This window comes from Colobus angolensis, unplaced genomic scaffold (genome assembly GCF_000951035.1).
Source record: "Colobus angolensis palliatus isolate OR3802 unplaced genomic scaffold, Cang.pa_1.0 Scaffold164, whole genome shotgun sequence".
Taxonomy (NCBI): Eukaryota; Metazoa; Chordata; class Mammalia; order Primates; family Cercopithecidae; genus Colobus; species Colobus angolensis.
The window spans coordinates 1,490,119-1,505,136 of record NW_012114755.1 but is presented as its reverse complement, the minus strand read 5'-3'; the positions used below and the strand labels follow the sequence as shown (position 1 = coordinate 1,505,136).

The following is a 15,018-nucleotide window of genomic DNA, read 5'->3' as shown; positions in this document are numbered from 1 at the left end:
CGCACCCGGCTAATTTTTTGTATTTTTAGTAGAGACGGGGTTTCACCGTGTTAGCCAGGATGGTCTCGATCTCCTGACCTTGTGATCTGCCCGTCTCGGCCTCCCAAAGTGCTGGGATTAGAGGCGTGAGCCACTGCGCCCGGCCTGTATTTTTAATAAATATATTTATAAAAACAATTTAAAGCAAACTAAAAATTAAGGGCAACGTTTTTAGAGAAAGTGTTTTTTCTAGATTAAATGATATATTGTTTTAATCAAGATTTCAACAAGTGTTAGTAGACCTCTATATTGGTGGAATTGAGACTAACTGCCTGAAAAACGTAGAGCTTCATTTGTTCCAAAATATCTGTCCCATGCCCAGCATTCCTATTACTAAGAGCTATTCAAAAGGTTATACTAAAATGAAGATAGTGTCTGCAGTTTTTATTTAAATGGGCATGGGTTATTGGACAGGGAGATAAGTAAAAGCGGGCCAGAGAAAGACTTGCCACCCACACTGCCGAGCATGATTGGTTTATTAGGCAGTTGATGAACTAGGAAGTTGTTTCCTGAGAAAACTGTATAGTACAGGCAAGAGTTTGAGAATTAGTAAATCTAGAGCATTTCTGGGAGGGGAGGAGAGAAGAGAGTGCGATTGTGAAGTTGAACAGACCAGGGCTTTAATGTAGCTTCTCTCACGTGTTAGCTGTGTAAATGTGACCTTTGTATACTACCTTAGACAGCCACCAGATGATGTGTCCAATTATTCTATAATCTTATTGAGTAACTATTGCAATTAATTGCAGTACTTGCCAGAAGGGAGCATGCAGTCTAGTTGAAAAGCTAAAGCACACATATATAAACAAACGCACACAAGATAAAATATAAAAAGCACACTAGGTGAAAATTTTGCTTCATGAAAAAATTGCCTCAAAATGTACATAAGAGAGCAAACACTTCTAGCTGAAGAGATTGGAGAAAGGCAACATTTCAACTGGGCCTTAAAAGATTTCAGCAGATAAGAGATGGAAAGGAAGAACAATTCAGGAGGGAACAGTATGAGCAAAGGTTCAGAGGAAAGAAAATCTGGGGCATCTTTATGGAAAGGTGAGTACATCAGTTTTACTGATCTACCAAGTCCTGCTGATTTTCACCTCCTAGGTATTTCTTAAATGTGTTCCTTATTCATCCCTACTACCACATCCCTTAACTGGTCTTCCTTCCTCTAGCCTTGTCATCTTCAAACACCTCCTCCTTATCCTCATTAGAATGATCTAAAACCTCAATATGACTATTATTCATCTTCTCTCTTAAAAATCACCAATGGCTCCTAGGTACAAACTTAAAAGAATTGAAAATATATGTCCATACAAAAACATATACACAAATGATTGTAGCAGCATTATTCATAATAGCAAAAAAGTGGAAACAACCCAAATGTCCATTAACTGATAAATAGATGAAGTATGGTATATTTATATAAGCAAATATCATTGACCGTAAAAAGAGATGGAACACTGGTATGTGCTGCAACATAGATGAACCTTGAAAACATTATGGTAAATGAAAGAAGCTAGTCACAAAAGGTCCCATATTGTATGATTCCGTTTATATGAAATGTCCAGAACAGAAAAATACATAGAAACAGACAGTGGATTACTGGTTGCCAGGAACTGGGGAGGGTTGGGGTGGAGAGCATGGTGTTTTTGTTGGGGGACAAAATCTTTCTGAAATTAGATGGTGGAGATGGTTGTTTAACTCTGTGGATATCTAAAAACCACTGAATGGTTATTTTATGGTATGTGAATTATACCTCAATAAAGTTGTTATTCAAAAAACACCAGTGGGTTCCCAATACCCAAGGGCTAAACTCCAAGTTCCTTAATGGACCTTTAATTTGCAGACCCCAACTAGTTTCAACATGCTCCGCCTTACTCTCCAAGTTCGAGCAACATGGGGTTGCTTGTATTTTCTTAGGCACAACATGCTGTGTTTGTTTGTTTGTTTTAATCACTGTGCTATTTCCCCTCCTCTTTTATGTCTTAGCTTGAAAGTAATCACTGGGAATCCTTCTCTGAACCACACAATCGTTTTAAGTGTGCGTACCGTTCTGTACACATCTGTGCAATGTGATGAGACACTTATTGTATCATTTTACAATAACAGGTTCATGTAAACTCCTTTAAGCCCCAGACTGCTTTGTTCATATTTGTTTTTCCAGATTTTAGCACAAATCATAGTAAATCTGTGCTCACTCATAGATCTGTGTTAAAGAGATGAGTCTCATTCTCTCTTTTCAGGTGTCCCCTTCTTTCCCATTGTTTGCGTTTTTGGCTATTTTCTCCTGGGCTTTGATTTTTGATTTCTTATTTTGCCTTTTTTTTTTTTTTAAGATAGAGTCTCCCTCTATTGCCCAGGCTGGGGTGCAGTGGCACCACCATATCTTACTGCAGCCTAGAATTCCTGGGCTGAGCCATCCTCCTGCCTCAGCTTCCCGAGGAGCTGGGACAACAGGCATGCACCACCACACCTGGCTAGTTACAACTGTTATTTCATTTTTTTTTGTACAGACAGGGTCTTGCTTTGTTGCCCAGGCTGGTCTCAAACTCCTGGGCTCAAGTGATTCTCCCCTGTAGGTCTCCCAAAGTGTTGAGATTACAGGCGTGAGCCACCACACTCAGCCATTTTGTCTAAAAAAAATGTTTTTCATGAGTATAAATTCTAATGTTACTATTTTGTCTGCTGTTTAAATCATCGTTGTTTCTGCAAATGGCAAATATATTCGCATTTTGTGATAAAATCTAAGACTAGATTCAGTTAAGTCACTATTTCAAATATTAATTACTTTTTATTATTAATTACTATTATGGTAAGTATAACTGAAGATATAGTCAAATGATTAAGGAAAAAAACCCTCACCCTTGGAAAAGAGCCATGTATTTAACTGGGATGGTGGTTTCCTTATTCTTTAAGCTGTTTTATCTTTGTAGCCACTACACTACCTTTGTATCCATTATATCTTTTATCTTTGTAGCTACTGGAGTATAAAGCTGTCATGTAACATTGACTTTAAAATAAAAAGGATCATAAATCTCTAAATAATGTTTGCTCGTAGTAGCAATTATGTAGCCCTTTAATGTAATAGCTCTAGCAATAATGAAATGTTTCCCGAATATCATTTGTCAAGTTTTTTTTAGTATGGATATTTAAAAACATATCTTTAATTATCAGGGCTTCAAAGACAATGTCTACCGTAAACGTCGAAAGTATTTTGCAGACTTGGCTATGAACTATAAACAGTAAGTATATTTTTAAAAATGTAGCCAACTTTGAGATAATAAAATAAGTGAATAGAATAAATTGTGTTCATTTGGTAAGTAGAAAGTGAAATAAGTGCCATTATTTATTAAATGCTAATTCAAAACAACTTCTTCCCTTTATCTCATTAGTGGAGACCCCATTCCGAAGGTTGAATTCACTGAAGAGGAGATTAAGACCTGGGGAACCGTATTCCAAGAGCTCAACAAACTCTACCCAACCCATGCTTGCAGAGAGTATCTCAAAAACTTGCCTTTGCTTTCTAAATATTGTGGATATCGGGAGGATAATATCCCACAATTGGAAGATGTTTCAAATTTTTTAAAAGGTAATAAGCTGATTAATTTTTTGTAAGGGGGTTGCTGAACTCTGTTTTGATCATGACAGCATTTTTTTTTTTTTTTTTTTTTTTATTTTTTTGAGACAGAGTCTCTCTTTCTGTTGCCCAGGCTGGAGTACAGTGATGCCATCTTGGCTCACTGCAGCCTCTGCCTCCTGGGTTCAAACGATTCTTCTGCCATGGCCTCCCAAAGTGCTGGGACTACAGGCACCTGCCATCACACCCAGCTAATTTTTGTATTTTCAGTAGGGATGGCGTTTCACCATGTTGGCCAGACTGGTCTTGAACTTCTGACCTCAAGTGATCCACCCACCTCAGCCTCCCAAAAGTGCTGGAATAACAGACGTGAGCCACTGCGCCCGACAATGACAGCATTTTTAATAGAGGAATAAAGCGTAGTGATATGGGAGGTCAGAATTTTCCCGTACTTTGTCCTGGTGTATTGGATCCAGGGTTGGGCACCGCATTGAAGGATAATCATAACCTGCAGCCAAGGTAGAGGAAGGTGAGCAGGATTATAAGGAGATTTGAAATTGTATCACAAAGCAAAATTTGAAGAATTCTTAGGGTGTTTAACCTAGAGATTTAGGGGCTGTTATAGCTTTATTTAAACAGTTGGAAGGATCTTTATAACAGAGGGATCACTGTGCAACTCTAAAGTAAAGGACTGTTGGATAGAAACTTCAAGCTTTTGGCCCAGAATAGAGAATATCTTGTTAAAGAGTGATTTGAAAATAGAACAGGCTTATGAGATGGTTAGTTCCTCATCCGTGGGGGTGTTTGTGCAAAAGCTCCACACCCATTTGCCAGGGATTTGGTAGAGGAGATTCAAACATCTTGGGGAAGGTTAAAGACCTTTTCCACATTAAGATTTTATAATTTTAGCAAGAAAAAAGATGGTGCTAGTAGAGACATAAACAAAAGGTAAGGACAATTTTGTTCCTTTTTGTTCTTTATATTTGTTTGGTCCGGGCCTCTTTACTGTTTTTCTAGCTAGTATAGGAAGTAAAAGGAGCAGTGATCTATCTCCAAGGGTTTACAGTATTTAAGAAGTATACATTTTCCGTTTGATCTCAGTAGATAATCTCAGCAGATTACCATAGTGGAGAAAACAAAGAAGTTATGCTGTGACTGAAAAGAGTTTAGTTTATTTCCATCATGGTCTGAAATTGCTGTCTTTGAGTTTCTTACGTAGACTTTAAAAATCTACATATCTATTTAACTCCTTAACAGTATTCAACAACTATACACAAAACTAGAAGAAATATACAGGAAAGAGCAATACAGTTTCTACAAGGGAAGAAATTATGTAATTGGTTTCTATAAAAACTAAACGTTTGAAAAATAGTGATTAAGGATGATAGAGAACCAATGCATATAATATTGATAGACTTATAAAGATGGACAAATATACACTACAGAAATTGTAACATCAAATTTGCATGAGATTTGGAGGAAATGTTTTGTTATGCACACAAAACTGAAAGCTGTTCTCTTAGGGTCTGGAGCCTGGGCTGGCTGCAGAATGTGTTGCTGAAAATGCTTCGAGGTCAAATATCAAAGAGAAATCAAAACTAACAGAAAGTTCAAGCAAAAGTTGGAAGGGAATACCTGCACTATCAAATATGGTAGACACTAGACACATTTGGTTTTTTAAAATTTAAATAACTAAAATAAATTTAAATCAAGAGGTTGGTTCCTCAGTCACACTAACCACATTTCAAATGCTCAGTGGCTACACGCAGCTAGTAGTTGCCGTACTGGACAACACAGATATGGAGCATTTCTGTCACTATGGAACTTTTTACTGGACAGTGCAGTCTGCCCATCAGAATGGGAGCATCCAAACACAACACAGCTGGATGGAACTGGAATACCAGAGTTGTGAGGGTTTGAAATGAAGACCAAGATTAGGGCTTACAGGGGTCTCCCGAGCCACTGAATCCTAGTGGCAGGCCTCTTTTGCAGTATGCGTGCAGTCTTGGCTGTTGGGAAATGGAAGAGCACTATCCCGTTTGGATAAAAGAAAGGGACTACTTTACAAGAGATGGTACTGGCTAAAAATGACACAGCTTCAAAAATGGCTCTGATTTAAATGAATATATCTTTTTAGTGAGTTTTAACAAAAAGAAGATATCTAGGAGATAGTATAAACCCTTTAGGGAGACAGCAAGGTGTTGTATGGCATGAGGAGATATGAGTTGTCATTCTACCTTTATCAACTAATGTGTGGACATGGGCACATTATTGAGTCTCTGAGCCTCCATTTCATAGTTGTCACAATAAGAAGAAACATCCTTAACTCATGTTGTAAACATGAAAGGAGATGTGATATGTAAAAGGTCTAACTCATTGCCTGGCCGTAGCAAGTGCTTAATAGTAATTAGTTGCCCTTAATATGCATATGATAAATTTTAGTTTCCATGTCCTCCATCAAAGTGTTACTTGGTGCCACCAGCAGAACTAAAATGCTGCAGTCAGGGGTCTATTCTGGTAAAGATTTTCTTTGTTTTCTCCTTTGCTTTGCAGAGCGTACAGGTTTTTCCATCCGTCCTGTGGCTGGTTACTTATCACCAAGAGATTTCTTATCAGGTTTAGCCTTTCGAGTTTTTCACTGCACTCAATATGTGAGACACAGTTCAGATCCCTTCTATACCCCAGAGCCGTAAGTACTTCTATTTCAGCCATGAATTCATCAAATAGTTATTTATAATAATGGCATCTGCCTTATGGTTTTTTTTTTTTCCTTTGGTGTGTGAGGATTAAATAAATTAGCATATGTGAAGCATTTAGAATGGCGCCTGGCATGAAATACATGCTCCATGCTCTATTATGTGTTAGCCATTATTATTATTAATTGACAACCTATTAGGTGCTAGCTGCTATTCTGAGCATAGGCAATGTAACACTGAAAAAAATCAGAAAAAAATTTCTGCCTGCATAGAGCTTGTATTCCAGTGGGGGATATAGATAATAAACAAACAAGTAAATGTATGCAAATGTTGCATCGGGTGGTGATGAGTCCCGTGGAGAAAAATAAAGCTGAGAAAGGGGGATGGAGGAGGGTGTAGGTGGGTGGGAGTGTGTGTGTGTGTGTGTGTGTGTTGCTGTTTTGAAAAGGGTGATCAGGGAAGGCCTTGCTGAGAAGGTGATATTTGAGCAGAGATCTGATTTGGGTGTGTATGTGGCAGGGTTGGGAGGTGGGGGTGGCGTGTGGATGTCCATAGATATCTGATATGCACTTATATGTGTGTCTGTGAGTGGCCAAGGTTTTGAACCCAAATTGTTTCTTTATTTGATTAGTGTCCTTTGTGATCCATTACCAAAGTGATATCACCCGATCATTAGAATAAAATATTGGATTGCGATTTGATTGAATGGTTGATTATGCACTTATGTTAAGCACTGCAGAGTGACAAACTTGTACCTCTGTTTCAGAGATACCTGCCATGAACTCTTAGGTCATGTCCCGCTTTTGGCTGAACCTAGTTTTGCCCAATTCTCCCAAGAAATTGGCTTGGCTTCTCTTGGCGCTTCAGAGGAGACTGTTCAAAAACTGGCAACGGTATAAATCTGGAATTAACTGTATAGATCACTCATTTTCACCTGGGGTAGGGTGTATGAGTATCTGTGTAGTTTAAAAGTACATATTCAGAATGACCATTAGAAAATTTGTCTTTGCTTGGAGGTTGCAGTGAGCCAAGATTGCGCCACTGCACTCCAGCCTGGGGGACAGAGTGAGATTCTGTCTCAAAAAAAAAAAAAAGAAGAAGAAGAAGAAGAAGAAAAGAGAGGAAAGAATAAAGAAGAGAAGAGAAAAGAAAAGAAAGGAAAAGAAAATTTGTTTTCGTTCATAATCTTTAATTCAAATAACATTAAAGAAGGATGTAAAATTTTAAGGTTTATCAAAAGGAGACATGAGCTTTAAAAAAGGTAGAGAAAAACAAGATTACAATAATATGTTATCTATCTTTTATTTTCCAATAAAAAGATAGGTTTCCTTAAAATTACGCTAAAACGTTTTTGAGTACTAGGTACAAGACACTGTGCTGGAAATACAAAGATGAGTGAGGCCTGGTTTCTACCTTTAAGGAGCTTATATACTGTTTGAGGAGACAATTTTTTTTTTATTATGTCAAATGAGATAGCCTGCAGCAAAGTTCAGCTTGCTCTGGGAGCATAGAGAACCTGGGGAAGTTTTCCTGGGAGAAGGACATCTGGATTAGCTGATGGAAAATGAGTGATGTGCTGAGCAAGGAAGGAAATGCATCTCAGGATAAGGGCACACAAGGAAAGACAAGGAGGTGCTTGATGTGTCTGGGGAAACAGCGAGAAGCTGGAGCAGAGTGTCCAAGCATGGGGGAGGCAGTGTGAAATACGAAAGTGCTTCCAAAACTGTGGTTTGGGGACCCTTGGGGTCCCTGAGACTCTTTTATGGGGTCCTTGAGGTCAAAATCATGCCTAGATAAAAGATCCATTCAATGCACACAGTGGATTTTAATGTAACAGGCAGTTCATTGACAATTCAGATCCCGCATTGCAGTTGAACTTTAAAAATCTCTACCCACTTGTTGAGTCTTCATGCAGAGTAAAAGAAGAATATCCACAACTATCCAAAAAGACTATTAAAATATTCAACCCTTTTCTAACTAGATAACTGCATGAAGCTGATAAAACTCATGTACTCAAACAGTATATCCCAAAAGGTTAAATACAGAAGCAGACACGAGACTCCATCTGTACTCTGGCCAGACATTAAAAAGATTTATAACATTGTAAAACATTGCTACTTTTCCTACTTTTTTATTCTGTATAATATAGTTATTTTTATTAAAACATTATTTATGTTACCATAAAATGAGTTTATTAAATTTTAAAATTAATTAGCAAGCATTTTCCCCCCAGTTGTAATTTTTAATATGGCTAATATAGATAGTGATAATCTACACATACACGCACAAAAAAAGCTTTGGGGTCCTCTAATTTTTAATAGTATGTAAAAGTCATCAGAACAGAAGCTTGAGAAGTACTGGTTTAGGATGAGGCCAGATTGTAGAAAGACTTGTGAACTGGACTGGGATTTTGGACTTTATTCTAGGGTATTTGGGTCAGTGACTAAGAATTGTAATTTGTTTTAAGTTGAATTCTTCAATGTGTGAGAATAATATTGATTTTTTTTGCAGTGCTACTTTTTCACTGTGGAGTTTGGTCTGTGTAAACAAGATGGACAGCTAAGAGTCTTTGGTGCTGGCTTACTTTCTTCTATCAGTGAACTCAAAGTAAGAGTTGCAAATCTTTGTATATAACCATATTCACCTAATACAATTCATAAAACCTGAAGTAGTTTTTGGTTTTGAACAAGAGCTTACTATGGAAAATACTTGGGGGTGTCACTAATCATTACCTGAATGTATTTTTCTCTATTTCCCAATTATATATTATATAATATAATCCAAATGTGTGTATGTATATATACACACACATATATATAAATCAGAATTTTATAAGGGCATCTATGGGGAACAGCAAGCTACTTCTTTTGCTGGAGTATACTGTGGGTTGAATAGTGCTGTGGAAAATAAGTTTGGAATTGTAGACTGGGCCATTGCATTAGTAATACACACACACATGAAATACTTTGATGTATTTCTGATATATATGAAATGGTAAATATATAATATATTTTAAATAAGAAGTATTTTAAAGTCTTTGCTTACAAAGTCTTGCTGTTTCCTCACCATTTCTGATATACTAGCAATAACTTCTATAATTTCTAGGGAATTCTTTGAGATTTATTATTCATTCAATGAATAAATAAAGTCATGTTTGTTGAGTAATGAATGTGTGTGAAACACCATCCAAGGTATTGTCTTGCTTTCAGGGAGCACTTGATGGTGGGTATATGAGTCATATACAGGAATAACTAGTGCTGGGTAGAAAGTAGGTGACATAATACAGGAATAAGTAAGTAAAGATCCTTGGGTGACTTTTACACAAAGAAGAGAGGAAGAACAAAGCCATGGAGAGGATTGTGGGGGCATTTACAGGGAAGAGCAAGCCATTTCTTTTGCTGGAGTGCACTGTGGGTTGAATAGAGCTATAGAAAATAAGTTTGGAATTGTAGATTGGGGCCATTGCATTAGTAATATGTTTAGAGGTGTGCCAGTATGAAAATAGATATTATTCTTTGATTCACTGACTCTTTGTCTTCTAGCATGCACTTTCTGGACATGCCAAAGTAAAGCCCTTTGATCCCAAGATTACCTGCAAACAGGAATGTCTAATCACAACTTTTCAGGATGTCTACTTTGTATCTGAAAGCTTTGAAGATGCAAAGGAGAAGATGAGGTACAGTATATCTTCTTCATGCCTTCATTTTCTTCAGCAAGAGATCAGCCCCATGATGGTAACAAGTGACAGAAGTAAGCAGCTAGATAATTTGAAGCCCACAAGGAGCCTTCTGTCTGTAACACATTTTCCTTTCATAACAAGTATCTAGAGTATGTTGTGTATAAGGATTTTGCATAGTTGCAAATATGTATCAGATACATTGAGAAACTATTTTCTTTCCAATTCTTCAAATCACAAAGTTTAGTAGTTGAATAGGGAAAATAAATGATATGCAAATTACTATATAACAGCATGGAAAGTGACAAGAGCCTTGGAGAGATACAGATGAAACATTGTTCTGCATTTTATTCAGGAGCAATTCATTTCAGGTGGACGAACAGGGTACTCTTGATGTTATTTGAGAAAGGACTTGAAGGATAGATAATATTTAGATATATTAAGTTTTAGGCTGAGAGATAGCAAGAAAAAAGGTCAGAATGTTGAGAAATATAGGAGATACATACAACGTAATCAAAGCTACGCTTTATTAATCAGCTAAGTGTGTGGTTAAGAAAGGAGGATATTGGAGGCAGAGAAACTTTTTAGAAGATTCTTGGAACACTTCAGGTGAAAACAAATGCCTAAACTAAGACAGAAGTAGTAGGAAAGGAAAAGACTTTCAAAACAGAATCAATGAGACAACATTGAGTGGAAGCGGTCATGAGGTCACATTGTGTTGATGGGGATCGATAGGGGTTGAAGTCATAGTTCTCATCTTTCAGAGAAACCATTAGTTGGGGAGTTAGGCCATTCACGAAACCAAGTAATAATACTAGCAGGGATTCCTCTAGCATAAATGGCAACTTCATGCCAATTAGAAAAGGGAGTCCCCTCTGTGTAGACCAGGTGGATTACCAGTTGGATTTCAGCTGCTACTCATGTATAGTTGTCCTCAGCTGCATATTTATCCCTAGGAGTCCTGGGCATGATTATTCTTGGGGGTGCCAAATGAGAGGTTCAAACAGTAGTTTGATAAAGGAGGCAGAACTTTAATGCTTGAAAAAAGGGCAGAATTTAGGTCATTTGAAAGGAGCCTAGAGGGAAACATTCTAAGCAGAAAAAATCTACATGTGCAGGAGGTAGGACCATTCCTAGTCTATTTTGGGGTACGTGAGTATGTGTGTGTCTGTATGTGTTATATGTTATATAAACACACAGGTTACATGTGGGGGTAGGTATAGTTATATAAGGCATGGCTGAGGGATCTGTTACTATGTGGTCAAGTGTTGTAATGAAACAGTTTTATGTCTACTGGTAAAACTACGGTAATTGGTCTCCTTACTCTAGTCAAGAGATGTATACAGTAATAAATGATTAATAAATCCATGTATGGGATCTTTCCCTAGTAATACCAGGGTTTTACAACTACTTTAGAAAATAGTTATGAAATACTTATAACTACTTTAGGTTTCTCACTTGTGTGGGATTGCAGGGGGCCTCTGCAAATGCAATGTAGAGAAGTAGGTCAGATTGGTTGCATGCATATCTAACAGAAATTTGTCTTTTGCCTAGTATGTGAAATAGATTCTGTTGTTTGGTTTTCATCATTCACTCCCTAGAAATTGATTGTCTCCTATTTGTTTTCTTAAATAGAGAATTTACCAAAACAATTAAGCGTCCATTTGGAGTGAAGTATAATCCATATACACGGAGTATTCAGATCCTGAAAGACACCAAGAGCATAACCAGTGCCATGAATGAGCTGCAGCATGATCTCGATGTTGTCAGTGATGCCCTTGCTAAGGTCAGCAGGAAGCCAAGTATCTAACAGTAGCCAGTCATCCGGGAACATTTGAGCATCAACTCGGAGGCCTCTGGGTCATCTCTTGCTTTTCTTGAAAACCTGATCCTGGAGGAACAGCATCTTCTGGCCAAACAATATTATCGAATCCCACTCCTTAATGAATTGCTAGTCTTTGAAAAACCTGGATGTTCTATTTACCACTTAATTTTTTTGTTTAGTTTTGTTTTTTTGTTTTTTATTTTTTTTGGGAACAGCTTTAATGAGACAATTTATATACCATACAAGCCACTGACCACCCATTTTTAATAGAGAAGTTGTTTGACCCAATAAATAGATCTAATCTCAGCCTAACTCTATTTTCCCCAACCATCCTTGAGTAAAATGACCCTTTATGATCTCTTAGAATACCTTGAGGAGTATTATGGTGCTGACTCATATTGTTACCTGAGATTCCCTTATTTCTAAAGTATCTGTTACTTATTGCTGAATTTGTGCCAAGCTCAATCACATTCACACTAAAATTTAACAGGAGACCCAGCTGTCTTTGTTGCCAGCATGAGCAAAAGTACAGAGGCCTTTGCACGTGGAGGATACCTAGTAAAGAGCAAGTAGTCTAGTTTCAAGTGTAGTATCTTGTAGGGAAATGGGAGTAACTAAGCCTGGAAAGGTTGAATGGGGCATAATCATTAAGACTAGGCTAAGAATTTGAGACTTTATTTTTTAGGCATTAGGGAGCCCCTTCCCAAGTGACTGTCTTCCTTGAAACTTTGTTTTCTTTCAGTGACATCACATGATACTGGTTTTATTCTAGACTATCTATCCTACTCATGGGTCCAAGGGAAACTTAGTGGAGATGCAACTTGTGTGAGGCTGTACTCAGACATGTGGTCCTAGGTATTATAATGGGATCGTCCCCAGATTAACAGGAAGCATTGTTATCAAAGGGAAAGTTCAAACTGAGATAGGTAAGAGAAGCACAAAGCAAAAGATAGAAAAACAGTGCTGAGTACTTTATTTCTAAGGTATAAGGTGAGGCCATAAACAGAAAGGCGTGCAATGAGAGTAGAGGCTGCAGAAAACGGGAGGAAATATTATGTCAGAAGGTCAAGAAGAGTGGTTTAGGACTGAGACTGTAAGTAATGCAATGATTGAAAGGAATGGTTTTTATGCAGAGTCAGCTGTGTAGCACAGGGAGTAAGCAGTCCTGTTATGAATGGGTGAAACTGAACTCCAAAATACAAGCCTATGTCTCTTTAATTGGCCCCTTTCCTCCCTCTAGTCACTAAATGAAGATATTCTTCAAATTTCTGTCTTTGCACTTCTACTCTTTTTGCTATCACTTCATGGGGAATGTCACCCAGATACATGACTTCAGTTCTTATTTTGAATGACTCCTCTATTTGCAGTTATAACCCTGACATCTTTCTTGAATTTTTTTGCCCCTTAATTCCAACTAACTCCTGGATGTCTATGTAGACGTCTCATAATTAAGGCCAATGCTGTATAACTTCATGTGGCACCATCCACATAGAATGAATAGACGTTGTTCAATATGGCAGCCATGTCAAACATCTCAAATTGAACAGGTCTGTAACGGAACTCAGAATCACTTGAATATCACAGTCCATCAGCTTCCTCTCCCAGTAATTTAATTTCCATTAATGGTATATTAAACATCATATTTTCAATCATTTTCATGTTTAGTCAGCTACTTAAAAATAGGCTTTTTTTCACATAAATAAATCATATACCATTTAACATGTTTTATTTCAACAGACTACTAGATCTTTTAGTACTTCTTTGTCCTCAAAATAAATTATTAAAAAACTTTGTATTTCATGTCATATTATATAAGAAATATAATTTTGAGAATAATTCATGCTGTTTTAAATTTTTACATTGTACATTTTAATAGCTAATCAACTCTTAAGTGTATATTTGATGGTAAATAGATGCTAGCTAATCTGGAATTATTTGAAATATTGATGATCTGATTTATAGTTTGGTTCCAAGGAAATCTATTGTAAGCAAATCATAATAGATAGCAAATCTTAGAACATGTAGAAAAAAGAAATTAAAAAATAGATAGCATATAACACAAATTATGCATACTATATGTGGTTATTTTCATACAACTTTGATAATGGTGAAGAATCATACTTACTGAATTTTGAAATGAAGATGTTTATTTAAAATCACTCTATGACTAAAGCACATGAGAATAAATGTTAAAGGCACAGCCTTATAATTCACAACTTTAGAAACATGGAAATTTTTTTTTTTTTTTTTTGGATATAGTCGCCCAGGCTGGGGAGTGCAGTGGTGCAATCTCGGCTCACTGCAAACTCTGCCTCCTGGGTTCACACCATTCTCCTGCCTCAGCCTCCTGATTAGCTGGAACTACAGGCGCCTGCCACCACGTCTGGCTAATTTTTTTGTATTTTTAGTAGAGACGAGGTTTCACCATGTTAGCCAGGATGGTCTCGATCTCCTGACCTCATGATCTGCCTGCCTCAGCCTCCCAAAGTGGTGGAATTACAGGTGTGAGCCCCTGCACCTGGCCAAACAATGGAAATTTTTAATGATGGATTTCAGTTCTTCTCACCTCTGGGTATTTGTAATATTTGGTAAATCAGGAGTCCTGAGAGTCTTAGAATTTTCATGCATTTTAAATATATGTCTTCAAAGCACCTAGGAATATGTAAATAGTTACCCAAATGTGAGAACAGAATTGAACTAAAAGCTTCATATATATATATATATATTTTTTTTTTTTTTGAGACAGAGTCTCACTCTATTGCCCAGGCTGGAGTGCAGTTGCATGATTTCAGCTCGCTGCAACCTGGGATTGCAGCCGTGCTTCACCATGTCCGGCTAATTTTTGTTTTTTTAATAGAGATGGGGTTTCACCATGTTGGCCAGGCTGGTCTTGAACTTCTGACCTCAGATGATCTACCCACCTTGTCCTCCCAAAGTGCTGGGATTGCAAGTGTGAGCCACCATGCCCAGCCGGTTAATAATTCTTAATCAGTGAATCACTGTTCAAAGACATAGTTAATATCCTCGTGACTTTTTAAGGACATTCAAAAGCTGACCTTCAGAATGCCTACATTTCTTTACCTACATATTTTGCCATTTGGTGTTATACAAGTAGTAATGACACACCAAAATGTACATAGTTATTGCTAGTTTTTAAGTTGGCTTCCAAATTCAAAAAAGAAAAAAATCCTGAATTCTCTAAAGGAAT

At 37.3% G+C, this 15,018-nt stretch overlaps 1 protein-coding gene across 1 annotated transcript in view; it reads left to right on the top strand.

Moving 5' to 3' along the window:
* TPH1 (tryptophan hydroxylase 1) overlaps positions 1 to 12,384 on the top strand; it is a 21,992-nt gene extending 9,608 nt beyond the window's left edge. Inside the window, exons 5-11 of the mRNA XM_011937445.1 lie at positions 3,211 to 3,278; positions 3,429 to 3,625; positions 6,167 to 6,302; positions 7,076 to 7,202; positions 8,821 to 8,916; positions 9,852 to 9,985; positions 11,621 to 12,384. Coding sequence (XP_011792835.1) covers positions 3,211 to 3,278; positions 3,429 to 3,625; positions 6,167 to 6,302; positions 7,076 to 7,202; positions 8,821 to 8,916; positions 9,852 to 9,985; positions 11,621 to 11,795 — 933 coding nt within the window. The 3' untranslated portion in view covers positions 11,796 to 12,384. The remainder of the gene's footprint in view (positions 1 to 3,210; positions 3,279 to 3,428; positions 3,626 to 6,166; positions 6,303 to 7,075; positions 7,203 to 8,820; positions 8,917 to 9,851; positions 9,986 to 11,620) is intronic.
* The last annotated feature ends 2,634 nt before the right edge of the window (positions 12,385 to 15,018 follow it).